General features: G+C 38.1%; 1 protein-coding gene, 1 long non-coding RNA gene and 1 other non-coding gene across 7 annotated transcripts; 2 read left to right on the forward strand and 1 right to left on the reverse strand.

The window, feature by feature from the left end:
* Nucleotides 1-51: 51 nt before the first annotated feature.
* On the reverse strand, nucleotides 52-25,199 carry NFU1 (NFU1 iron-sulfur cluster scaffold). Of its 5 annotated transcripts, XM_034659250.1 has the most exons (8): nucleotides 24,901-25,199; nucleotides 22,517-22,617; nucleotides 17,847-17,982; nucleotides 13,413-13,479; nucleotides 8,384-8,498; nucleotides 4,801-4,861; nucleotides 2,706-2,880; nucleotides 52-437 (listed from the first exon to the last, which is right to left on the reverse strand). In XM_034659250.1, exons 1-8 carry the CDS (start codon nucleotides 24,960-24,962, stop codon nucleotides 393-395), a joined length of 762 nt encoding a protein of 253 aa, XP_034515141.1. In that variant the 5' UTR covers nucleotides 24,963-25,199; the 3' UTR covers nucleotides 52-392. The 5 variants fall into 5 exon arrangements, with proteins under 5 accessions (XP_034515141.1, XP_034515142.1, XP_019650414.1 ...); XM_034659251.1 differs by lacking the exon at nucleotides 22,517-22,617 and having other exon boundaries at nucleotides 24,901-25,022; XM_019794855.2 differs by lacking the exons at nucleotides 17,847-17,982; nucleotides 24,901-25,199.
* Nucleotides 7,093-7,197, forward strand: LOC117802111. Its single transcript, XR_004625166.1, has one exon. It is a non-coding gene; the product is annotated as a U6 spliceosomal RNA (small nuclear RNA).
* Nucleotides 25,198-27,843, forward strand: LOC117801988. Its single transcript, XR_004624950.1, has 3 exons — nucleotides 25,198-25,342; nucleotides 25,888-26,097; nucleotides 27,784-27,843. It is a non-coding gene; the product is annotated as an uncharacterized LOC117801988 (long non-coding RNA).
* The last annotated feature ends 24 nt before the right edge of the window (nucleotides 27,844-27,867 follow it).

A 27,867-nucleotide genomic window follows, 5' to 3' on the forward strand; every position in this document is an offset into this window, starting at 1 on the left:
TCCAGTAAAGACAGTTTCAAATATTTCACAAAAAGCTAAGCTACTTTAGAGTATTTTTATAAGCATTCTCCTTATTTAATTCTGCATTAAAAAAGCAAATAAATTAAATGGGGGAAAATGAACTGCTTCACACATTATGCAAAAAAGCAACCATGAGAAATAAAGAACAAACATTAAAATATCCCTGGATAAAATCCATGTGTACAGAAGATGATTCAGGATGTTATAAATAACTCATATGAGGTAAAGCAAACATGCAATATTTATATATCAGTCTCTGAAAAAAGGGCATATTTTATTAATCCTCAAGTTCCTTAGCAGATTAATAATAAAAACTTGGTATATATTATCAGTAAGTCCAACTGTAGGGCCCAAAGAAAATTCTAATTATTTTAAGGTGAGTTTGCTTCTTTTTCATCTGATTCATCATCCATAACCTAGAATCAAGAAAAAAATGAGAGAATTTAAGAATTAAGAAAAGGATTAGAAATTGCTATTATCCTGATTATAACATTATTTGCTTACCTGAAATACTCCACCCTATACTAATGTCTGTCAATCCAATAAGAGTAAGTCTATCAACAGCCCCCAAAGCACAGGGTTTGTCTCATAACCTGGTATCATAACAACATAAAAGCAAATTTAATACTGCAAACTAATTAAGCACTGATTTCTTTCTTTTTTTTTTTTTTTTTGCCCCAAAAAATCTTCCAGTAGCAGAGTCTCAGCTGCTCATTGACTATAACAATTAATTAACTGGTATTTCCTAGCCACAAGACCAATGTAATTGACTGTTGTTTTTTTTCCCAAAAACATTCTATTTACTTAAATATATTCTTAGGAGCTACACCAAACTATTATAAAAATATATATTAGAAAAATGAATCCCTAAAAAAAGTAAAGAAACAAAATATCATACTAGCAACTAATTATTTTGGTCTTACTCAGATAAAAATTCATTTTAAACATTAGAAAAAAGTGAGGACCTTCATTTCTAATAAGTTAAATTATTAGAAAAATACTAATGAATACCTGATTTAAAAATGAAAAGATTAATCTTTTTTTTTTAAAGATTTATTTATTTGAGAAAGCAAGCATCCATGGGGTGGGGGGGTGAGGGAGAGAGAGTGGGGAGGGAGCAGAGGGAGAGAATATCAAGCAGACTACCAGCTGAGTGTGGAGCCCATGTCAGGCTCGATCTCATGACCCTGAGATCAGGCTTGAGCCAAAACCAAGACTCAGACACTTAACCAACTACACCACCCAGGTGCCCCAAGATTAGTATCTTTTCATGAATTAATATATTACTCAGAAAATAAAGAGTTGTCCTTTGGAGAGGAAAAGAGTTATATAAACTCAAGAATTTTTTCAACATACCTACTACAATTAAACACCAACTCAAGTTTATACCTGACTACCAATTCATCACCCCACCCTGGACAAGTGAACAAATGTTCCTTTGTCAATCCACCAAAATGTCAAGTAATGCAATTCTTTAAAGAGGTGTATAAGGCATAGAGAAGATAATGAAACAAAAATAAGCTTCTTTCTTTAAAACTGGAAGAATCTGGTTCTGATCTGAGACTATCAAAGAAAAATAATTCTCTTGCTTTTTCTCTTTTGAGTTGAGTAAAAACAGATTATTTACTTCTAAGGAATTGATATTTTTATAATTAATCTCAGCGACACACAATCCAAAGAATTTTGTCAATCAATTCCTATTTTAGGCAGAACATTCCTAAATTTGGAAACATTCTTCCAAATACTTATTTAATACGAAGAATGTATATAATATGTACAACACACAGGGCTAAGTGTTGGAAAGGAACACAAAGATCTGGATATGATGACAAGTCTCTCAAGGAACTTACCCATCAACATAGATCTGAAACAGACACACTGAAAGAGGCTTTGGACCAAAGCAGAGCCTAAGTCCAAGGAGAAGACCGATAAGGCCTTCAAAGAGGGGATGCCATGTATTGTATGGAAAGGACAGACTTTAATACTACCCAGAGATGAGTGGTTCTCAAAGGAGCTGAGTAGCTGCCCTTTCCTTAAAGGCACAGAATGATTGGAGAGTGTTTTCAAATTTCTAATTTTCATACATTCTTTTCCTCCTTGATAATCTCCTTCCACAAGGCCAAGCCTCTTGGTTGAGAACTGCTGCAGAGAAGGTCACTATTACTGCTAAGAAGGTTCTGTGCTATATTCCTGAGGTACCATGGGGCAGAAAAAAAGCCACTATCAGGCTAGAACTCCGCTCAGTACTCTATCTTACTGTACAACACAGTATGATTTCTCAGTGAGCTTCTTGCCTGGATAAATATGATGCAGTGGAGCTCTTCCACTGAGGACTTCCAACTCTCACCTATAAAATTCATGTTTTGAATCCCCTTTTCATAATTCTTCTACAACCAGAGCAGCAGTATGACCTCTGAGTCTCCATTTCCTATGTACAAAATGGGAATGACTTACTCAATACTGTGTTGTGAGATTAAAGGAGTGATATTTGTAAAAAGGCCTCGCAAATAGTAGGTATTCATAACACTAAAGTGAATTCTAAAATAAGGAGTCTTCAAGTCTGATAACAATTGTAACACAGAGATCCAGCCCCTGAAGAATATGTCAGGTCATAAATTTCTTCTTTTTTTCCCCAAATATTTAGTTTAATATTGAATCTCGACTTTCATATAATATTGGCATACCTGTTCTACACCCTCTACTTCCGGAATATAAAACTGCAGCATGTTCTGAATTCCATTTTTCAGAGTAATGATTGAACTGGGGCAGCTGGTACAAGAGCCCTGGAGTTTCAGCTGTACAATGCCATCTTCAAAGCCTTTATAGATAACGTCTCCTCCATCTTCCTGCACAGTTGGCCTGTGGTCACAGAATATTTATGATGTGTGTAAAAGAACTGAAGTTTCCATCAGAAAAATTTAAAACAGCTCAGGGTATAGATTTTATATTGGTAAAATTCACAAAGTTAGAGCTACTTATATTAATAGAGAATGAGAAATGTAGCTAGTTTCATTTGTCACTTTTAAAAAATTTCAGATAAAATACTAAAATTCATTCATACAAATATTTGCTCCACTTATTATATTTTAATCCTGCTTATTAATAATCTTTTTCAGCATTTAAGATCTCAAATGTCCAGGGGCTCCTGGGTGGCACAGCGGTTAAGTGTCTGCCTTCGGCTCAGGGCGTGATCCTGGCGTTATGGGATAGAGCCCCACGTCAGGCTCCTCTGCTATGAGCCTGCTTCTTCCTCTCCCACTCCCCCTGCTTGTGTTCCCCCTCTCGTTGGCTGTCTCTATCTCTGTCGAATAAATAAATAAAAAGATCTCAAATGTCCTAATAATTACAGCAATTACCTAAGTTAATACTCACTCATTTCTTCTGAATGAACAGAGGCAGACTGATATGACACATGTTCACATGTTGGCTTTTTTTTTTCCAGGTAAACTTTGCATCAAAATAACATTAATACAGAAAAATGCATAAATCATGTATGATCAATTAAATGAATTTTTACAGTGAACGCACATTTGTCCCAGGCCAAGACACAAAGCTAGCACCCCAAAAGTTCCCCTTGTGCTTTCTGGCAACCAGAGGTAACCATTTCCTAATTGCTATTACCACTTATTAGTTCTGCCTATTTTGTAACTTTGTAATTTATAAATATAAATTCCATTTAAAAACATACAGCATTTACTCTTTTGTATTTGGCTTATGTTGCTCTTTATGAGACTCTTCCACATCATCACATGGGGCTCCATTAAGTGAAAATGCCAGAATTTATCCCTGTTGTTGTGGATGGACATTTGGGTTAAAGTCCGTTTTTGGCTTTTACAAACAGTGCAGCTATGAAGGTTCTTGCAGATGTCTTTTGGTGCGCATATATATGACTACTGGGAATACATCTGAGCATGGAATTGCTGCATCAAGAATGTACATACTTTCACATTTAGTAGGTACAAACAGTTGCCCTCTGCCCAGGTTTTCATACCCTAGACTCACACCAAGAATCGGCAAAATGACCCACAGGAAGCCTTCACGAGCTTCCCTCCTCTCCAGAATCTGTGTGCTTTGTTAGCTCGCTTCTGTTTTCAAATGAAAAAAAATTTTATTGCATTTTATTGTATTTCTGGGAGTTCTCAACAGGACCACTGGTCTGCCACAAGCAAAAGCGGAAGCCTGCGGTTCTCCACTCTCTTAAATTTACTCTTTATGGGCAATAGCCTGAAAAAAAGTACTTCTCTCCTCACAATCTACCCAAACACTGCTTAACTCATTTTTTTCATTTTAAGAAATTTGGTATTAGGGGCGCCTGGGTGGCGCAGACGTTAAGCGTCTGCCATCGGCTCAGGGCACGATCCTGGCGTTCTGGGATCGAGCCCCACATCAGGCTCCTCCACTAGGAGCCTGCTTCTTCCTTTCCTACTCCCTGCTGTGTTCCCTCTCTCGCTGGCTGTCTCTCTCTGTCAAATAAATAAATAAAAAATCTTAAAAAAAAAAAAAAAATTTGGTATTATAACAATGTCAAACCTAGATGGTGACTGTGAAGGATAAATTTCTTCACTATGTTTAGACAGATTGTCTTAAAATTTTGAGTGAATATACAGAATGTACAGGCTTTAAATTCAACTGCCACAGTTACCTACTACAGTTTACATTCACTTATACTTATTTATTAGAGGGTTTTTTTTTTTTTCCCTCACAGACAACTAAAATATACTGCTCTAATGCAAATATACTGCCTCTGCAGTATATTTCGGGCAAATGATGAGCACATACCGTATTCTAGTATCTAACAATTCCTTAATCATTGCCACAACTTCATCATCTTCTTCAGATCCTAGAAACAATAACAAATAAAATACATCAATGGTAGAAATTTTATATCCATGCAAATACAAGTTTTAAAACAGGATGATTTTAAATTAATGTCTCATTAAAAAAACAATAAATGCATAGAATACGTAACTTGGTATGGAGATATAAGGGAAATGGAAATGATAGTTGGGGAGATGGAAAGATCATTTGATTCTCTAAAGAAAAACTTTTTTTTAAAGATTTGAGAGAGAGAGATAGAGAACGCGCGTGAATACACACGCTGGAGGGAGGGGCAGAGGGAGAGGGAAAGAGAGTCTCAAGCAGATTCTTCATGGAGTGTGGGGCTTGATGCCATGACCCTGAGATCACAGACCTAAGCCAAAGCCAAGAGTGTGTCACTCAACCAACCGTGCCACCCAGGCACCCCTTGATTCTCTGAAGAAAAATTAAGGAGCACTGGTCAACTCAACACTTGGCGATAAAGTTGACGTAACCTGATCTACTAATGATGTTAGGGTTTGAATTTTTTTGGTTAATAAATTTATAAACTTTCATCATCCTCAAGGATTGAGAAGTGGCAGAGAAAAAAGATTGCCTAGATTCTGATGCAAAGTTTGAGACACAAAGGTGCACGTACTTCATAAGTTAACTTACATTTTTAATTTTTCAGTTTAGTGGTTTTCAAAATGACAACCATACTAAATACAGATATAAGCCTTATGGAAATTTCCAAAATGTTCTACATATCTGAACAAAAAAAAATCAGTTTTTTCATTTTGTGTCATTTTTGTTTTTCTTTTACTTTATAAGGTTATATACCAATCTTCACCACTACCTTTTTGTGGGTTTAAAATTTTTTTTGAGAAATTTACCTTTAGGGAAACTAAAAATACAGAAAACTCAAATTATAATTTAATACACACAAGTTCTGACAACAATATAAAGAACAATTATCAATATTAAATTATATTAACTTTGAGTCTTTTTAATAAAAGAAATAAAATATAATAAATCTAAGATTCTCTTATGTCGGGGTGCCTGGGTGGCTCAGTCAGTGAGCGTTGGACTCTTGGTTTCAGCTTAGGTCACAATCTCATGGGTCAGCCCACATCAGACTCCACACTCAGCAGGGAGTCTGCTTGAAGGATTCCCTCCCTCTGCCCCTCCCCCCCCCACATAAGCATGCATGCTCTCTCTCTCAAATAAATAAATCTTTTAAAAAAAAAATTCTCTTATGCCAGCAAACCTAAGTTCCATTCCCCACTATCACTTCCATAAACAACCACTATCATAGTTTAGCATATATTCTTCTAGTACATTTACATAAAATTTACATGTGCAAATTTACACAGATGAGATCACATACACACACTGTTCTATACCTTTTGTCTATTTAATATATCTAAAAGGCCCTTCCATATCAGCATATATAGATGTGCCCCAATTTTTAAAATAGGTACACAGTAATTGCATGGATTTATTTTCATTTAGCTAATTTCTCAATTATTTCAGTTGTTTCCAGTTTGTTGCTATTCCTAACAATCTGAAGCGAACATGCTTCTGTGAAGTATGATCAGTGTACTTTTGCAACATCTATGAGATATTTTTCACATATCTATGAGATATTTCTCACATATCTATGAGATAAATTCCTAGTGGTGGTCAACAGGCTTGCATATTTTTTAATTTGGGGAGGTGTAGTCAAAAGGCTCTACAAATATTCTATCAGTTTTATGTATATACCCACCAAGAACACATATAACGTTTGAGGTATTACATAAATGGTATATATGTAAGAGTATGTAAATAAATATAGCCTTCAATTTTCCTTAATCAATTAGTATTTTCTTTTATATCTTTATACACTGGTATCTCCCAAACTAGTTCATTCCTTTCACTTGCTGATATATTTTAAAACTATTTCAACGAACACGCTTCATGTATTGTTTTGTGTACATTTATAAGACTCATTTAGGGTATATATCTAGAAGTGGAATTGTTCATCTAAAGATGACTATACAGATTTTTGTGTGTGTACATGTATATGTACAAGACATGCACAATATCTTTATGATACTAGGGAAAGGAAAAACTTCATCAACAACAAATTATAATAGTCACAGCTAACACTAAGCTCCATGTGCAGTCACTCTTCCAAGTGCTTTACACAAAGTAACTTATTCAAAAGGTACAAAAAGCACACCACAAAGGAAAAGATGAATATATATGACTACATGAAAAAGAAAAACTTCTGTGCTTGCCTCAACAGCATAAATACTAAAACTGGAATGAAACAGAAGATCAACATGGCCTCCGAGCAAAGTTTACATGCAAATTCCTGAAATGTTCTGCCTTTTAAAAAACTGGAAAAAGAAAAATTTCTAAAAGACAAAAATCCTAAACATAGGGAGAAGATAAGGAATGGTTAGGGAGAAGTTATTTGCAATGAATATACCTAACAAAGGATTAATACCCACAATATTTTTCAAAAACTTCCTAAAGGCAATGCAAAAAGGACAACTCAATTTTTAAACAATGGGTAAAGATTATGAACGGGAAATTTACTGACAAAAAAAATAACGGCCAGTAAACATATGAAAACTTTCAGGCTTAGTGTTAATCGAGGAACTGCCATTAAAACAGGATACCATTTACAGTAAACATATTGGTTTAAAAAAAAAAGTAAAAGACACTAAGTGATGATAAAGATATAAGAAAGTTCAAATTCTTATATCCTGCTAATTTGCATGTAAATTAAAACAATTTACAATAGCGCAATTCTGCTTTTAGGAATATACCCTAAAGAAACTCTCCACATACACACAGAGACTTGTACAAAGACGCCCACTGCAGCAATGTTTGTAACAGAAATGAACACAAACAATTCACTGCACCATAAGGAACAAATTCATTCACTGTAGTTTATTCATATAACAGAATACTATCTAGCACTTAGTTTATTTAACTAGAACAACATTTTTTCAAAATGGCTGTATTTCAAAATATTATGCTCAGTGAAAAAAGGCAAGTTGCATATAACACACATTATTTAAAGTTTAAAAAACCAATACCATATTTTCCCCGCAGAGACTTATACGTGTAGAAAAAGTTTAAAAACAAACCAGGTTTACATACAACTCTGGAAATAGAAAGGGGGAAAGCAATGGATGGGGGTTTTGGGGTTTTGGTTGTGTCTTTAATGTTTTATTTAAAAATGGGTCTCAAGCAATTATGGCAAAAAATTAACACCTGTTAAATCTGAGAGGGGAGCAAATCGGTATACATATTATTTTCTGTATGTTTGAAAATTTTTACAATTGAAAATTTCAATTTTGTATAATATATTCAATTTATGGACAAGTTTTCAAAAATGATGGATAAAACTAGTATATGTGAAGTTTTGTTCCCTCTGGAATTGGTTCCAGATCTAAACACGGCACAATGATAAAAATCTTATCATTGTGACTTCCGAAATCAAGACAAATGTGAAGTAGAAAAGTTTTTTTAAAAAATTAAAATAAATATTAATTACCCAACACAGTACCTGCTTCTCCTGAAGATGTTTCCTCAGTAACTAAGGGTAAACCAGAAGCAAAGAAATCCATGATTGTTGCGTAAATATCTGGTTTCAGTAAATTCCAGTCTAACTCTTCACTTTCCTGTAAATATTTAAAGGAAAATGCTACATTTCCAATCAAGAGCAAAGACTAATACAAAACAATACTTTGTATCTTCTAAGAATCTTTTCCTATATATATCCTATACTATGTAACAACAGCAGTCATTTCTGGAGAAGACCTGTCAGTTCCAGTCCTTAAAGGATCTGGTTTATAAGGACTTTTGGAAGATATAATCTTAGAACATTCCTCATCCATTCATCCATTCATTCATCAGACTTATGTTAAATGTGCTGTATGTACCATGCCTTGTATAGGGGATACCACAATGATTAAAAGATAATTCTTCATGAGGTGAAGAGTGTTAAAATACTGAATGAATTCAGTGTTTAAAGAAAATGATAAAAAGACTTCCCATTCTTTTAAAGAAAACAGGATAGAGTTGCTTGATCAAATATACAGAATATCCCACAAGTATCCAAAAAATTCAACTCACATATATTACTGAAGAAATCCAATGACACACAACTGTAGAACCAAAACATGTAACATGTCTTACCTGTGGTGTTGTGCTAGAGGACTTGTGGACTTCCAACAAGCCCAGTATCCTTAAGAAAGAATCCATAGGGGGCGCCTAGGTGGCAAGTGTCTGCCTTGGGCTCAGGTCATGATTCCCAGGGTCCTGGGATCAAGCCCCACCTTGGGCTCCCTGCTCCAAGGGAAGCCTGCTTCTCCCTCTCCCTCTGCTGCTCCCCCTGCTTGTATGTGCGCGCTCTCGCTCTCCCCATCAAATAAATAAAATCTTTAAAAAAAAATTATTGGAAAAAAAAAGAATCCGTAACTACGTCACCTCTATGTCTAGCCAACTAGTTGATTCCATTAAAAAAAGGCATGATCATTAACCATCTAAATAGTATTAACAACCAGAAAGAGAAAGGAAACATGTTTTCTTTTAGTTTTTTAAAGGAGAGCTCTTGAGGAGGAAAAACTATTAGATATAGTTCATTTAGATTCTCAGGAGGCTGTTAGCTAGTGGCTACAATTAAATACTATTAAAAATGAGTCTACATGCATACAAGGGGCTATTTTTTTTTATCATGGATTAAGAACCAATTTAGGGGTGCCTGGGTTGCTCAGTCGGTTGAGCATCTAACTCTTGATTTCAGCTCAGGTCATGATCTCGGGGTCCTGGGATCGAGCTCTGCGTCAGGCACCTTACTCGGTGTGGAGTCTGCTTGAGATTCTCTTTGCTCACACGCACACTCTCTCTCTCAAAGAAAATCTTTTTTTTTTTTTTTAAAGACTTTATTTATCTATTTGATAGAGATAGAGACAGCCAGCGAGAGAGGGAACACAAGCAGGGGGAGTGGGAGAGGAAGAAGCAGGCTCACAGCGGAGGAGCCTGATGTGGGGCTCGATCCCATAACGCCGGGATCACGCCCTGAGCCGAAGGCAGACGCTTAACCGCTGTGCCACCCAGGCGCCCCTCAAAGAAAATCTTCTTAAAAAACCCAATTTAGACATGGTATATAGAAGACAAGATAAATGGGCACTGCTATGGATACAAGAGCAAAACTAGTGAGTTGCCTTCATGAGTGGGGATGTAAACTGGTTCTGGGTAACGTTTTAATAACTTATTTAGAAGGTGGATCAGAGGGCTATTTTATCTTCAGTAAATAGTGCGCTCTTCTGAGTAGGGAAATATTGGTAATAAAAAAAAGAAAAATATTCTGAAGTTGTCTGAATGAGAAATAAATGCAGTACATAAGCTTCAAATACATTAACTCATTTAGAAAAAAATAACAGGGGTGCCTGGCTGGCTCAGACGGTACAGCATGTGACTCTTGATGTTGAGGTCATGAGTTAAAGCTCCACATTGTGTGTAGAGATTACTTATAAAAAAATTGGAATTATCGAAGTTATCTCAAAGGATAGAAGAACAGAAAACTATCCTTACCCTGCTAAAGAAATAAATTACTCACTTTAAATAAATAAATAATAAATTATGCATAAAGAAGTCTCTGAATCATCAATTACAAATCAGAAAAAGGAAACAGGCCATAGCTGAAGATATCAGGTAGATGAGATAGTCCATAAGAAAGGTAACTGAAAGAAAACAAATCTACTATTCAATCTTTTAAATTTCAATATATGTCCTTAGATTATTATTTATTAGTTATGTCATTTCACTTAAGAAAAAATAGTTGGGGAGGGGGGGTTCCTGGGTGACTCAGTTGGTTAAACGGCTGCCTTCAGCTCAGGTCATGATCTCAGGGTCCTGGGATCGAGCCCCACGTCAGGCTCCTCTGCTCTGTGGGGAGCCTGCTTCTCCTCCTCCCCCGCTTGTGCTCTCTCTCTCTCTCAAATAAATAAATAAAATCTTAAAAAAAATAGTGGGGCTGGAGAAATTCCAAAAAGAGTAATTAAATTATGAACAAGAAAAGAAATAAAAGATGACTTACCAAAATCAAATCAAAGAAAAAAACAACTCTGCAAGATATAATCACATTTTCATCTAAAAAAATTTTTTATATGCTGTATATAAAAGGACTACAAAAAACCTTGTTAAAATAAATAATTTGCCATTTGTAAAATAAAGACAAGAATACCTAGCTTAAATAATTAAATTAGGAAATATATGTAAAGCACTTCTGCTATCTAAATGCCATACCAGAGATGTTCGAAATAGTAAACAAGAGCTGGTCCTCCCCCTCCCTTAAAAAATATCAAGGGACGCCTGGGTAGTGCAGTCATTAGGCGTCTGCCTTAGGCTCAGAGCGTGATCCCTGGCGTTATGGGATCGAGTCCCACATCGGGCTCCTCCGCTATGAGCCTGCTTCTTCCTCTCCCACTCCCCCTGCTTGTGTTCCCTCTCTCGCTGGCTGTCTCTATCTCTGTCAAATAAATAAATAAATAAATCTTTAAAAAAATATCAAAAAAAAGCAAAATGAAGAATACCAAAGATAGATCAGATGTCTCTAAACTGGTAAACACGTGGGATCGGTCAGCATGGATTTACTCACCACAGCCCTTTTCAAAGAAGCCTCTTAAAGCCTGAAAATTCAGTCTATGAAATCTTATGTCATTGTATCCTTCTATAAAAATTTCTTCAAGTGCACACCATGTGCTGGGCATTATTCTGGGTGAACTTAACAAGACGGGCAATCTCTAGCTTTACGGAGTTTACATTCCAATGTAGGAAATACACATAATAAAAATAAACCAAAAAAAAAAAAAAAGGGACTAAGTGATAAGTGCAGTGAAGACAACAAACAGGGTAATGAGCTCCTGGAGCGAGAGCCACTTCAACCGATATGGGGAGTTTACATTCCAATGTAGGAAATACACATAATAAAAATAAACCAAAAAAAAAAAAAAAGGGACTAAGTGATAAGTGCAGTGAAGACAACAAACAGGGTAATGAGCTCCTGGAGCGAGAGCCACTTCAACCGATATGGGCAAGAAAGGGCTTCTTGGGAATTTAGAGCCAATAACACTTTAAACAACAGGGAAAATCCTTTTACAATTGGGATATCTGCAAGAACAACTATGGCCACTGGGATTGCCACCACAGAGGAAAACTCTAATTCTCCTCTACACATAGATAGCTACAAGAGCATACTGGACTATTTGTAACACGTCACTAACCCAGTCCATGTTTATCAGTCCTATCAGTGCATCATGAACTCAGAGTAGGGGCACCTGGGTGGCTCAGTCGTTAAGCGTCTGTCTTCGGATCGGGACATGATCCTGGCATTCTGGGATCGAGCCCCACATGTTCTGAGATCGAGCCCCACATCAGGCTCCTCCTCTGGGAGCCTGCTTCTTCCTCTCCCACTCCGCTGCTTGTGTTCCCTCTCTCGCTGCCTGTCTCTCTCTCTCTGTCAAATAAATAAATAAAATCTTAAAAAAAGAAAAAAAACGAACTCAAAAGTAAGCCTTTCAAATTGTTTAAAAGCAATTTACATGAAAACTTTGGATTTTTTAAAAAGATTTTATTCATTTATTTGAGAAACAGACAGTGAGCAAGTGAGAGAGCACAAGCTGGAGGAGGGGGGAGAGGGAGAAGCAGGCTCCCTGCTGAACAGAGAGCTCAACACAGGGCTCAACCCCAGGGCTCCCTGAGCCGAAGGCAGCCGCTTAACGGACTGAGCCACCCAGGCGCCCCAAAAACTTTGGATTTTGACACAATATTGAACAAGTGATTAAGTTCAGTGTATACGTATCAATTAACAGACCTAAAAGTATACACACTTCAAATTTTAACAGTTCATTTCTCATTCATCTAGTAGACTTAAAAATGAAACCGCCTTTTCTAGCAGATACCACCTCAGCTGCTGGAATGGGTAGCATAGTTAGATCGACTTTCGGACAGTTAGAGGTAACCAAATGCTGCAGAACAACACAGTCCCCTGCTCTTATCTGTGAAGTTCTCAAATATTACAGCAGATGCGCCACGAGGAAAGAGCCCCCTTCAAAGGAAATACATTCACTCTGTTGGTCAAATATATAAACATAGTGTGTTTGCTTCTCTTTTTACTCTATCATTTTAAATTAAGAACTAGTAAAAATATCAAAACCACCAATAAAGTCTCAATTATAAAAGAAAAAAAAAGAATTAGTAAAAATAACACTTGGAGCCTAAATTCTAGTTCTGCCCAGATTGAGTCACGGCCCTGCTGTGGGGCAGATACATAATCCTGGACACAATCCTGCACTTAACCCTCTGAAGCTCACGTTTTTCTCTTCTGAAAAATGAGGGACTTGGACTCTAGTTAATTTCAACTTGAAAATTCTATTTAGTAATTAACTTGAGAAATATGAGAAGTAAACTTAGAGATTTTTAATAATAATATGTATATAATACATCAAGAAAGGAAATTTCAGAGAGGGATGTTGGACTCAGAAAAAAACTAAAAGAACTTCATACATTATTTTATATAATCCTATGTTTACCTTTGTAACAGTGATGAAATCTGGTCCAAAAAAGACACTTTTTACTCCTTCAATTCTAAATAACTGCCTGTAAATAAATAAAAAATAAGAGAGGATAAAATGCTTTATTACAGAAAAGTTGAACCACATACACATATACAAAGGTATATGTGTACATACCCATCACCAGCATCAACAATTCATGGCCAACAATTATCAACTCACGGGCTAATCTTGTTTCATCCTCCTACCCTACGATCTAACAATTCCACTCTTAGGTATTTACCTAAGAGAAATGAAAACAAGCTCCACAAAGATGTGTACATGAATCTTTATAGCAGTTTTATTTATAAAAGCCAAGAAGAATATCTGGAAATCCCCATCAACTACTGAATAACTGAACAGACGGTGTGTACCCTTACAATGCAGCACTACTCAGCAATAAAAAGAATAAACTGCTGGTACATGCGAAACCAGGGAGTACTCTCAAACCATTATGCTAAATGAAAGAAGCCAAACACAAAAGACTATATGGTGGCATGTATACGAAACCCTAAAAATGTAAAACTTGGTGGCAGAAAGCTCAACAGTTACCAGGGTGATAGACGTGTTAACTAACTTTACTGTGGTAAGCACTTTGCAAGGCACACGTATATCAAATCAGCACACTATATACCTTAAACTTACATAATATTTTACATCAGTTATATCTCAACAAAGTTGGAATTCATTGCCATGACACAAAATAGTTACCAGGGTATGGAAGTGAAGCAAGAAGATTGAATGCAAAGAGAAATGAGGGATTTTTGCAGTAATAAAAATGGTCTGTATTTTTATTTTAGTGGTGGTTACAGAACTGTATGTATTTATCAAAACTCTGGACTATACACTTAAAATTGGTGAATTTCATTTCATGTACATTATGCCTCAATAAAACTAATTTTTAAAATCCTCTAAGAGGAGAAGGGGAGGATTATAATTTGAAAATTCCCTACAAGGAATTCCGAAATGCATCTTCCCTTCCCAATCACTGATATGTGTACCATTCCAGAGCAATTTCCTTTTTCCGTTACCCCTTTTTAGGAATAAAAGCTGACACACTCCAAAAAAGATTACAGTTTACCTTTTCTCTGTCTATCATTGTAAGAGTGTTACTGGAATTACTATTCTGAAATTATTTAGGAATTTGTCTGAAACGATGTCATCTGGGTCCTCTAATTCAATATAAAACTTACAAGAAGTTACAAAGTACTTGGTTGCATACTACGATCCAATAAACCCAAGCACATAGGTCCCTTGATTGGCTCTGTGCATCTGCACTGTTGGCAAAGCTTTTTTCTTCAAATGAAAGGACCATGCGAAAGACTCAACCTGACCTTTGGGCCATGTCATGGGGACCGCTTTAGGCAAGAGTTCTTGGGTTCTGTGCTTAAAGAAAGAACGGTGAAAAGGAGTTTCAAACATTATTATACATGCTTTGCCATTTAGGTTACTTTCCTCGGGACAATTTCAACTTCTACAATGTCCAAAATAAAGTACAATACCCAGCACTGAACACATATCCTAAATGTAGTCTGACTTATTGGGAATACAAAGACTGTTACCTCTCTTGAGGTAAGAAACTTTTTAAAGTTTGACTTTTTTTAGTACCACATCATATCCAACATAAGGAACTAAAAAGTCAGATTCTTCCATCCCACAATTGAGCTATTGACTTAAAAAATTTCAATAATAAGCCTTAATATTTGTTCCTCTAAGATTTTATCTTACTTGCTTTAACCTATCATTTTGGCCTAATGAAACCTTTATTTATTTTTATTTTTTTTTTTTTTTAGATTTTTTTTATTTATTCGACAGAGATAGAGACAGCCAGCGAGAGAGGGAACACAAGCAGGGGGAGTGGGAGAGGAAGAAGCAGGCTCCCAGTGCAGCAGGGAGCCTGATGCGGGGCTCGATCCCATAACGCCGGGATCACGCCCTGAGCCGAAGGCAGACGGTTAACCGCTACGCCACCCAGGCGTAGGTAATGAAACCTTTAAACATTTCTCTGAATTTTGCCATCTAACATAGAAGCAATTCCTCCCATCTGGGAAACTGATAATCTTATCATCATTAATGTCATAGATAAAGGAAAGTATTGAATAAACACGCCAACTAGAGAGATATTACAGATACCACAGAGCCCTCTTACACATCATTAGAGACAGATTGACACTCTGCTTAAATTTTTTTGTCTTGTCCAGAAGGATAGTAAGAAATAGGTCAAATGCCTCTCTGTAGTAAGATACACTACTGTTTATTCATTCATTCAGTTACTCATTCATTCAACAAAGATTTGAAACCTCGCTGAATACATGACACTGTACTAAGCACTAGAAATACAATGATGAGCAAGACAGACAGGTCTCTGTTTTCAGGAAGCTTTACATTCTAGCTCACAGTAAAAACATTCTCTGTTAAAACAACAAAAACAAGATTAGTTTTGCTTGACTGAAGATAATAAATTCTGTTAATCCAGGAAATGAGCTTTCAAAAGACTAATTTGAAAAGGACTTTTGCCAACTGAACATCTGACAGAAATAATCTCCAACTAATCTGTAACTGAACACTCTTGCTTATTTTTATATTCTTTTAAATACACAATACATAAATTCATTCTTGACAAACTATTCATAAAAAGTGAAAAACGCCTGTTGACCACCTGTCCCCCCAAATCCACAGTTATCAGATGGGTGTACATTCTTTCAGACCTTTATGTTACTGTATTTTTGTTGTTTTGTGTTTTGTGTTTTTATATAGATAATAATCATATTGTACACAGTGTTCTACAACATGCTTTCTTCACTTAACAGTCTTATTTTTTTTATTTTTAGAGGACAGAGATATGGGGGCAGAGGGACAGAGGGAGAGGAAGAGAGAATCTTAAGCAGGCTCCACACCCAGTGCAGAGCCTGATGCGGGGCTTGATCTCACAACGCTGAGTTCATGACCTGAGCTGAAATCAAGAGTTGGACGCTTAACCAACGGAGCCACCCAGGCACCCCAACAGTGTATCTTAGAGGTCAGTCTATGACAGTAAATGAGGGTTCTCCTCATCCTTTTTTAATAGACTACGGACAAAGTTTGTTGAACACTTCCTCCTAATGAGTATTTAGGTTGTTTCCAACTTGTTACCACTACCAACAAGGCTGCAATGAGCACCCTTGTATCACCTTGTGTATGTAGATGGATGTTCTTTCAGGCAGTGTTTTTCAACTCCACTAGTAACTCGTAAAATCAATTAGGTATTGACCTGGATTTTATCTAATATAATAAAACAATAGAATAAAGAGAATTAGAAAGAAATAAGAATGTTTTACACGATGTCAGGGTGAAAACTGTCCCACTGAATATGTGCATATCTATCCATCTACCTATGTGTGTGTATGTACTGGGTTGTAATATAAAATGTTTCTTACTGTGGCCCATAAAAAAAGGTATGAAAAACAAATGTTCTAAGGCATATTGTGAGAAGGGGCATGTGTAGATCAAAGGAAATGTGCATTTTTATTAATGAGAAATTTAAAAAGGAGAGTCTGGGTGGGTCAATCGGTTAAGTGGCCAACACTTGATCTCAGCTCAGGTCTCAATCTCAGGGTCCTGAGTTCAAGCCCCACACTGGGCTCCATGCTGGACATGGAGCCTACTAAAAAAAACTGAATTAAAAATTAAAAAAACATTCCTGAGATGTGTGTTTCTGGTTAAGTGTGACATATAAAACAGCTGTACATAAAGAAGTAGTTACCTAAGCTTTACTTTCTAAATACCCTTGGCAATCAGTATCAGGCTTAGGTTACCAAATATTTAAATTGATATAGACTGACTCTAACACTTCTTATTATAAATAATTTCTCTAATTATCATTCAACAGAAGTTCATTCCAATACTTTTATTGTTTGTCCTAGATCATTTGACATACATTTAACATATCTTTAGTGAATTTAAAAATTGTCTCTGACGTGTTTTTAAAAAATCATGCCAAATCTAATAACTATTATTATTTATGGTTCTGAGTGGAATATTTTAGAAACTGCTCCATTTTGAAACATCTAAAAAAATTCAGCTATCCTTAAGAAAAAAATGAACACATTTTTACTGTTTTTTATGAACAGTTTTAAAGATTTAGAATGGAAATTTATCATGTTATCATTTGAATGAACCTTTTTTAAAGTAAAAATATAAATTCCTATTTAATCCTGCTATAGATCTCTCAAATACATTACTTTTCAGGAGAAGGGTTTCCTAATATCAACTGTTACTTTTCTTTTATCTCTTACCTGAAAAGAAAATAAAGCATTCTTTACATTGAAAACAGTGCAGTGCACATAAAATGCAATTACTGAATGAGGCTGCCCTACCCCCAAAGTTAGTTATTTATGTTTCTTGGTGTGAAAGCAATGAGAAATAGTAATATACCTAGCCAGAGGGGAGCGAAATGCTGCAGCTGGTGTGGGAAAATCCATGGTCCTTGTCTCAAGAACTGGTTTTCCTGGAATAAACTTTAAACTGTTGGGATTTGGAGTATCTTGTGTTTGAATAAACATGTGTCTCACTAAAAGAGAAAAAAAAAGAAAGAATGTTATTCCAGAAAAAACAGTAGTTAAGTTTATGGACTATGAAGTGCTCACTTTCAAAGACTCAAAAGGTGTAAGAAAAAATAAAATAAGGCCTTATTGCCCAAGTCGATGAAATAATTTGTAAAGACAACAAAGAAGTCTACTGATATATTTAGCATAATTGCATTGAATTTTACATTAATACTGATTAGTTTTGTTATTCAACGGACTCTAGCAATAGCCTTACTTTAACTAGGAAGGCATATCATCATCCAAGAGTCTTCAATGTATTTTATTTGGTGACTTAGTGCTAATGGCTGTCATAATCATAAATCAGCATTGTGATACTAAGAACAGTAAAATGTTACCTTTTCTTCTTTCCAAAGTGCTACCATTCTTTTAAAGAGAGATAAATTTATAATAATAATAATAACAATAATAATAATAATTGTGTGAGTACTTACTACATGCCAGAGACAAGGGCTGAGTGCTTTAAATATATTTAAGCTTTTAACAACCGCATGAAGAAACCCCATTATTCCCGTTTTGCAAATGAAGAAACTGAAGCTTAGAGTTAAGTAACTTGTCCAATGGTATAGACTTAGTGATGTTATAAATTACCATGTAGGTGGGAACCTATGTGAATTACTTTCTGGAATATTTTTAAATTATCTTTACAGGTTCTTCCCTTTGTTTCTTCTAAGGCCAGGAATAGATGAAGAATGAATTCATTAAGGGAATAAAGAAGAGAATCTTCAATTTCCTACCTTGCTATTATGATAACAGCTTATAGGACAAAAGATAGTACTGGGGTTGTTTTTTTGTTTTTTGTTGTTTCTTTTTTTAAGATTTTATTTATTTATTTGACAGAGATAGAGACAGCCAGCGAGAGAGGGAACACAGGCAGGGGGAGGGGGAGAGGAAGAAGCAGGCTCATAGTGGAGGAGCCTGATATGGGGCTCGATCCCATAACGCCAGGACCACGCCCTGAGCCGAAGGCAGACGCCTAACCACTGTGCCACCCAGGCGCCCCAGTACTGGGGTTTTTAACAGTCTTTTTTTTTTTTTTTAAAGATTTTATTTATTTATGTGACAGAGAGACAGCCAGCAAGAGAGGGAACACAGCAGGGGTGTGGGAGAAGAAGCAGCAAGCTCCCAGCGGAGGAGCCCGATATGGGACTCGATCCCGGAATGCCGGGATCAAGCCCTGAGCCGAAGGCAGACGCTTAACGACTGCACTACCCAGGCGCCCCTGGGGTTTTTAACAGTCTTAAAACTATTAACCTGGTCCTGATTATTTATTACAAAAATAAACCTTCTAACGAAACAAAATCATTCTCGTCTTAGAGCAGTACTGAAACAGGTTAATTTGTTGAGCAGTTGCCATGTGCTGGGGTATGATGCTGAGCACTCTCCGGGAATTACACCATGCAGTCCTTACATTCTCCCAAGGAAACACTGTTTTTATCCTGTTTTATAAGTGAGGAAACTAAAGCTCAAAGTCACTCAGCTAGCTAAGAAACAGAGACAGGATTAAAGCCCTGCCAATTTCCCACCACGGACTTGCTTAACCGCCATACATACATACGGCCACTCCATACTTACTAGTGCTCAGCATAATAGGAAATACATTGAAAATCCGTCTTCTTATCCTGTCATAATCCTCATATCATATGTCTGAGGAAGAACAGTAAAGTATCAACAAGCAACAGCTTTATTTTAAATTAGAAAGAGATTAAATTTGGCAAAACATAGGATTTGTATGGAAGTGATTTCTTTTTACCCATTATAAGAGATTCTAATTTCACAGCTGACAGTGGTTGTTGCACCTTGCCAAGCAGCCACCTAAATGGCATTGAGTCATTTCCTTGGTGAAGGAAAAACTGAAACTAAACTCCCATACATTTTAAGTCACATCACTGTTCTATAAACATATCAATTGGTAACTTGGTCAACAGGAAAATCCTAAAAAATAGAAAAATTTAAAATGATAACCTCAAAGTCCAAATACATGATTTAAAATATTTATACCTCCAAGGCACCTGGGTGTCTCAGTGGGTTCAGCATCTGACTTTGGCTCAGGTCACGATCCTAGGGTCCTAGGATGGAGCCCCACATGGCATAGGGCTCTCTGCTCAGCGGGGAGTCTGCTTCTCCCTCTCCTTCTGCCCCTCCCACCCTGCTCGTGATCTCTCTCTCACACTAATAAATAAAATCTTAAAGATAAATAAATAAATAAAATAAAATAGGTATGCCTCCAACGAATAAATTTGTCTGAAAATCTGTATTACATGAGAACAAGTTTTCAGATGGAACATTAAGGAGAGCTGCCACCAATTTCTGTAAATATAAAGACAACAAGGTTCTTTTAACCTTGGATCTGACCAATCATTTCTTGACGTCTTTCTTAATAATTTATTGGTGACCAAAATCTCCACACACATTAAGCACTCTACCACAATATTTGAAGAATTAAATCTGGCATTTTTCTACTCAATCCATTTCTGTAAAACCATATATGCAAAAAGAAAAGGTTTTAGAAATACTTGAAGGTAAAAACTGTAAATGTGGGGTATCTGGCTGGTCAGTGGGAAGAGCATGCAACTTCTGATTCAGGGTCGTGAATTCAAGCCCCACGTTGGGTGTAGAGATTACTAAAAAAACAAATTAATTAAAAAAAAAACTTAAAAAAGGACTACAAATGTAAAAAAAAATTTAAGAGAGCATAATCTATGTATACTGTCTGAAGTAGAAAATATATGACATCATGACATAAACTTTCTCTTTTGACAGTGAACAAAGCTATTTCAAAATAGTAATTTGACTAGGTATTAACAAAATCATTTCAATTATAGTCTAAGCTGGGCTTAATTAGGTATTTCAGAAATGACTCCCAGGTCCATCATCCAGAAACATGCCCCGAAAGTGTCATAAGGGTTATAACAAAATAGAATGATCAAAAACAATTTTTCCCATTATGCTTGGTACTAATAAGTAATAGGTTAATAGGGAGGCAGAAGCTTCCCCAAAAATATACATTAATGGTGCTTAAAGTCAGTATCAAAGACTAAGATCAGTGGCTTTCCAATTTGAAATACCTGATGATCACATAATTCCATTCTACAAAATTTAAAAGTCCAAGTAGCTTAACATGCTAACGCAATATTTATGCCTAAATTTTTATTCTGTGATTCAAGGAGGTAGGCAAGGTTTTCCTCTTCTTGCCCCAGTATACAGGAGAGGTAAGGTCTTTACCCTGATCCAACTCATGTGGTTAGCCAGAGTCAACCACCTGCCAGAGTATGGCCACAAAGTGTCCAAGGGAGTGATGGAAATGGGAGAGGGCCCAAGAGCTGAATCCAAACTCTTATACCTCTATAAGCACACACAGGCAGACATTTACATACAGACACACAGAGACAATTCCCAAGGTTCCCTAACCATATGACACTGGTCACATTTCAATATTTTCAAATCCTATCTTCATGCCTACTTCCAATATTAATGAAAATAAAAGCATGTAACATCAGCAAAATCATCAATAAAGCCCATAACTAATTAATTTGAACCCCCAAAAAAGAAAAATGACATTGAAAGTACTATTTTCTAAGGCCTGGATGAAAGCTAGAAATTTACTGATTTTAGGTGTATTCTTTTTTTTTTTTAAACACTTTCTTTTTGTTTTAAAGATTTTATTTATTTATTCCTGAGAGAGAGAGAGAGAGCACGAGCAGCGAAGGAGCAGAGATAGAGGGAAAGGAAGAGGGAGAAACAGACTCCCTGCTGAACAGGCAGCCCAATGTGGGGCTCGATCCCAGGACCCTGGGATCATGACCTGAGCTGAAGGCAGACACTTAACTGACTGAGCCACCCAGGTACCCCTTTTAGGTGTATTCTTAACAAAATAAGGAGGACAGCAGCTTAAAGTACATACTTTTTTTTTTTTAAACAAACCCATTTGTACATTCTTTTTATAATATTTTCATTTGAGAAATCATTCCTTGAGCAATGTTCCAGAAGATGTGTTAGTCAAGATACTGAGATTTCATAAGTCTAATGGAACTATGCTTAGGATTCTTCTTTTTTTTTTTTTTTTTTTAAGATTTATTTATTTGAGAGAGGTGCACATGAGCAAGCGTGTGCGTGCGAGTGGGGGGAGAGCCAGAGGGACAGAGAATCTCAAAAAGACTTCCCACAGAGTGCTGAGTGAGGTGCCCAATGATGTGGAGCTCATGGGGCTTAATCCCAGGACCCTGCAGATCACGACCTGAGTTAAAACCAAGAGCTGGACGTTCAACCAACTGAGCCACCCAGGTACCCCTGTGCTCTGGATTCTTGCAATCTAATGCCAATATGCATAAGCAAATAATTACAGTAAATGTTATGTTATGACACAAAAAAACTATGTTCTTTTTATGCACCTGAATAGAAAATTTACAAATTCTTATCTTTTATGATCCACCAAATTGTATTTAAGCACAGTTTCATTAGCTTCCGAAACATAATTTGTTCTAAAAGGTGAAATTTTACCTGTGTTACATAAGGTTGTAGGCAATGGGAAAAGTGGTCTTTGTACAAACTGATGCAGAAGCTGTTTCTTAATGGTGTATGGATTCATCATAGGACAAAATCTACATTTAAAAACAAATAAAAATGACATTTCAAGAGATAATCTTTTAAGCTCAGTTTCTACTTCATATATATATATATATATACATATATATAACAATGAAAACGATAAAGTTTAGTTTCATTCTCCATCCACATTATTTCCACTTCCTTAGCCAAGCAATACCTGCAAACAACTTAAAAACAAGACTTCAAGTGGAAATTTGTAGCCTTGATAACCGAGTGTACACAGGATAGTGCAATATCCAGTGTAAGAGACAAATGCAACTACATATGTGATTTACAACCTGGATTCCCAGACTCTGAGCTATGCATGAAGGATGCAAAGAACTACCAACTGTTTTTTTTTTCTTCTTTTTAAATTTTAAAAAACTAGGTAACAGAGTCACACAGTTCAAAATTCGAAGGGAACTAAAGCAAATACTGTGAAGTCTCCCTCCCTTTTCTGTCTCTACCACCATGTTTCCCTGGAAACAGATAATCAATACCACCTGTTTTGAAAGGTACTTCAACACTTCAAAAAATCTAATAGAAAGTGTACTATTCCCCTCCAAACTGCTAAAGAAGCCAACAATCTATATATGCTTTTTGACTGGAAACCTCTTAAGCCAGTGTTTGTAACTTTGGTTATTTCACTGTCATAGAGAAGTGCTGATTGGCTATTTTTTCATGGCTTTGACAAATTAAAAATAAAGGGAGAAGGGAAAAACAAATATTATTGGAAGAGGGGAAAAAAACTTCAGTAGTGAAAAATTTTAGAAATTTGATGCAAGTTACTTTAAAAATCCAGGTTACTTTTTTTTTTTTTTTAAACTAGGCTCCACACCCAGAATGAAGCCCAATGCGGGGCTTGAACTCAGGACCCTGAGATCAAGACCTGAGCTGAGATCAAGAGCCAGATGCTTAACCGACTGAGACACCCAGGCACCCCAAAATCCAGTTTACTTTAAAATATATTGCTATCATTACAATTTTCATTTCGCGTTAAGTCGCTGAAGAATTTTAAATATATATATGATCATTTAAAAAAAACTTTCTCTATTTTTATCTACAAACGCACTGAGGAAAAGGAGCACCTTCATTTCTGTGACCCTCAGCAGCTAGAACGAAGGCCTCAGTTCCTCATCTCTAAAATGAATATTCACAGCTACCTCAAAGACTGGGCCAAAGAGGGACCCAGATAATCCACGGGATGTGCTTAAATCAGTGCCAAGCACTTGTGGCAAGAGTTCAATAAATGTTAGCTACCATTATTATTATTAAGTGATAGGTACCCAATAATTAATTACTGAATGAAGTTTAAGGTTTGGGGTGAAAACATTTTTATCTATAGCTCACTGCCTAAATCTTGACTACACTGGAATGTGGAAATACACTGAAGACCAGTATTCCTGTCCCTTCTGCCCAGGGAAAAGGCAACAGACTGGATGAACACGGTGACAGAGATGGGTTTAAAGTGACAACATAGTAAATATGAGTTAAATTATTCCAGTAAGACATCTATCCAAACATAACAGAGGAGGCCAGGAGGTGACTAACAAAAAATCTTCCAGCAAACTTAATGCATTTACACTTCAGGGGCATCATTAGCACTAAAACTCCTTAACATTCACTAGGCGACACCTTGTTAGGCCCTTCTGTCCCTTGGTTCAAGAAGCAAAATCAAGGTACAGCACCTACTTAAGTCATCATTCCTTTCCACCTAAGATGTCACGGGGAGGCCAAACTCAAAGGCAGGTTGCACAGAAAGGGAAAAATATAAGAGAACAGAGTGGGTTTCGGTGATGGGAAGGAAATCTAGGGGTCTGGATGCTCATCAGAGTTCCATAGCTTAGAAGCTGTGTGACCTCATACAGGTCAAGTCCCCTTTCGGGGCCCACTGAGAAAATGAAGTATCTCCTCTCCCATTCGGTAGACATTCTGATTTGTGTTTAAAAAGCAGAGAGACTGCACGTGATGGAAGGGCTGGAGGGGCCACGAGATTTTAAAAACAGCTCCTCCGTGGGGTCTCTACAGCCAGTCTCTGTGGGCCTCCCCACCGTTGGCTCAGGCGCCGGGTTTCAGAGCCTGGGACAGGGCGCTGCAGATCCCGCCCGAACTGGGGGCGCAGAGCCGCCTCATGGATAGCCGCCCACCGTCGGGCGAAGCCCCCGACAGCGGGGACGCGGGCGGACCCGAAGGCTCGGTCAAGGGTACTACTCCCCGTCCCGTTGGGGAGGGGTGGGGGCGACCGCCCTGCTAAGCCCAGCGGCACCCTGGTGCGGAGCTCCTGGCTCGTCACCTACCGCCTACGCAGCCCCGCGGCAGCAGCCGCAGCTCCCCAGCCCAGCCGGGCCGCCGCCGCCATCTTAGTCCCGGCGCGCAGCAGCGGAGCAGCTCTCCCCCTTCGCCGAGCGGCGGAAACCCCGCGTAGCCGCAGGCGCAGGCCGGCCGGGAGCTGGACCGGCTCCGCGGAGAGCGTACCCTGCCGGCGGCGGGCGGCGTTGCTACGGACAGCGAGAGGAGCAGGCTCCAGGCCGCCGGCTCCCTTTGCCCACCTACACAGTAAGCCTGCGCCAGGGCGGGTAGAAGCCCCGGCGCCTCTTGCGCAGGCGCCCTCGGCAAGGCACGCGGGACTCTGCACGCACGCGGGACTCTGCACGCACGCGGAACTCTGCACGCGCGCTGAGCCCGGCATCACCTTTCCTTCTTGATGGGTGCTGTGCTTACAGGGACCGTGGCCTGCAGGTAGAATACTGTTCCCCACCCCTAACCCTGCCACATGGCCGCTTGGAGCATCCTGCCAGCGCTCCAGACCCAGCTCAATGGCTGCCTCGAAAGGCTCCCTGGAGCGCCCCCATGGAAGAGTTTCCGCCTTTCTCCAGCAAGATGTCTGTCCTTCGACCATGGGGATGAGGTGGACCTGTCTTATCCTTCTGTTAAGCTGGGCTTGTAGACGCTGTCATCTTGGACCCATCCCACGGAGGACTCACCTACTGCTGTGCTGCCCTTTGCCGTATAAGCATGAGTGTTGGACTAGTTTCCAGAGCAAAGTCTAAACCCCATTAACTACTGTTTCAGAACTTTTCTTGAGTAGTCCGCTTTCTCTAGGATAACGGTTCTCAACATGTGGACTGGGGGCAGCAACGGATGGGAACACATTGGAAAGACGAATTAGCAGGCCCCGCCTTAAACTTACTGAATCACAGTCTCTGAAGGTGGGGTCTAGTAATCGGTTTGGGTTTGTTTTTGTTTGTTTTTGTTTTTTCTAAGATTTTATTTATATATTTTAGAGAGAGAGAGAGCATGAGCAGGGTGAGGGGCAGAGCGAGAAGCAGACTCCCTGCTGAGTAAGGAACCCAATGCACGACTGGATCCCAGGACTCCGGAATTATGACCTGAGCCGAAGGTAGATGCAGCCTACCAACTGAGCCACCCAGGCCCCCCAAGTAATCGGTTTAACACGACCTCCAACTAAAAATTGAGAACCACTGCTCTAGAAGGTAAGAACAGTACTGGTTTCTGGACTAGGAACACACCTGTTGTTGGGCAGATTGAAGCCACACCCAATATAACCCTGGTGGTTGCTATGGTCCAGAGAAGTGTCTAAGGGGGAGGGTGGGGCTGCAGGCGAGCTGCAGGCGTGGGCTTGGACGCTGAGCAGGCCGTGGCTCCTGAGTGCACTTTGCATGCTCGTCGCTCTTCCTATCACAGCCAAATGGCATAAAAAGAGTTTTAACCCTTTAAACACTTTTGATTTTAGTTTTTCACCTCCCATTCCTCAAACCACTGAAACCACACTCCTTGTGCCCCAAATTATTTCCCACTTCAGGGCCTTTGCATAAATTGCTCCCCTGTGGGGAATGCCTTTTCCCCTCTCTCTTTCTCTTTTTTTCTTTCCCCCTCTTTTTTTCTTTAATCGCTTGTATTAATTCCCCCAGGTCTGAATATAAGGTAGGGATATTCTCCCTAAATATCCTGACTTAGGGGGCCTTTCCTGACATCTCTTTTCATCCCCCATCCAAATAGTCTCCTTCGTTATTCTCTCTCAACATACCTTCTCCTTTTCCTTCATAGCGCATTGTCTCAAGTTAAAATTATAGATTTGAGTATTAGTTTTTCTAATGACCATTTCCCTGCTTTATCCTAATACTTACGAGGGCATGTCTGTCTCTTTATTCTTGTACCCCAGCACCGAATGTAATACCGGCACATAGTAGGTGCTCAGTAAGAAGTAGTTGAGTGAATGTAGTCACCTCAACCCTTTTGTCAAATCCGATACACTCGTTCACTCTGTGTGATAACCGTGTGGATAGCAGAAAGAGAGGGCCTGGCCTCAATCACCCCTTAGCTGGTGCTATGCCAAGGGCAGGGCGTAGCATCTTATGGAGAGGACTGTGGCCATTGGCACATGAAACTGGGGTCAGCAGCCAGGTGGACAACTCAGGAACAGATGTGAAACAGCCTTCATTTTTTCCCCGAAATATACTAGAGGGAGGGTGACTCTTTTAGGAAAAAGTAAAACTACTACTTGAGGTATCTGGATCCATTTACGCCTCGCTTATTCCTCTCTCTATCTCTATACCACACATGTACACACACATACACACACACACACACATTCATTCACCATGATAACTGATAAACAACTGATATTTTCCCCAATACTATTTCAGTAAAATGTCAGCTCTGTTTTAATTCTTGGCTAAGATTACCAGACCATGTGACATGGACCAAAAAATCATTTATTTACTCATCACCATTTATTCAATAACAATTTTTTAAGAATGAAATCTTTTCATTTGCAACGACGTGGATTGAGCTAGCGAGTATAATGCTAAGTGAAATAAATCAGAGAAAGACAAATACCATATGATCTCATTCATATGTGGAATTTAAGAAAGAAAACAAGCACAGAGAAAAAATAAGAGAGAGAAATCCGAAAGTAGACTCTTAATTATAGAGAACAAACTGATGTTACCAGAAGGGAGGTGGGTGGGGGGTGAACTAGGTGATGGGGGTCAAGGCGTGCACTTGTCGTGATGAGCACTGGGTGAGGTATAGAATTGTTGAATCACGACGTTGTACACCTGAAACTAATATAACACTGTGTGTTAACTAACTAGAACTTTTAAAAAACTTATAAAAATGATTTAAAAATAACTTTTTAATTAATAATTAATTTTCAGGGGCGCCTGAGTGGCACAGCGGTTAAGCGTCTGCCTTCAGCTCAGGGCGTGATCCCCGCGTTATGGGATCGAGCCCCGCATCAG

This window comes from Ailuropoda melanoleuca, chromosome 4, assembly GCF_002007445.2.
Source record: "Ailuropoda melanoleuca isolate Jingjing chromosome 4, ASM200744v2, whole genome shotgun sequence".
Classification (NCBI taxonomy): domain Eukaryota; kingdom Metazoa; phylum Chordata; class Mammalia; order Carnivora; family Ursidae; genus Ailuropoda; species Ailuropoda melanoleuca.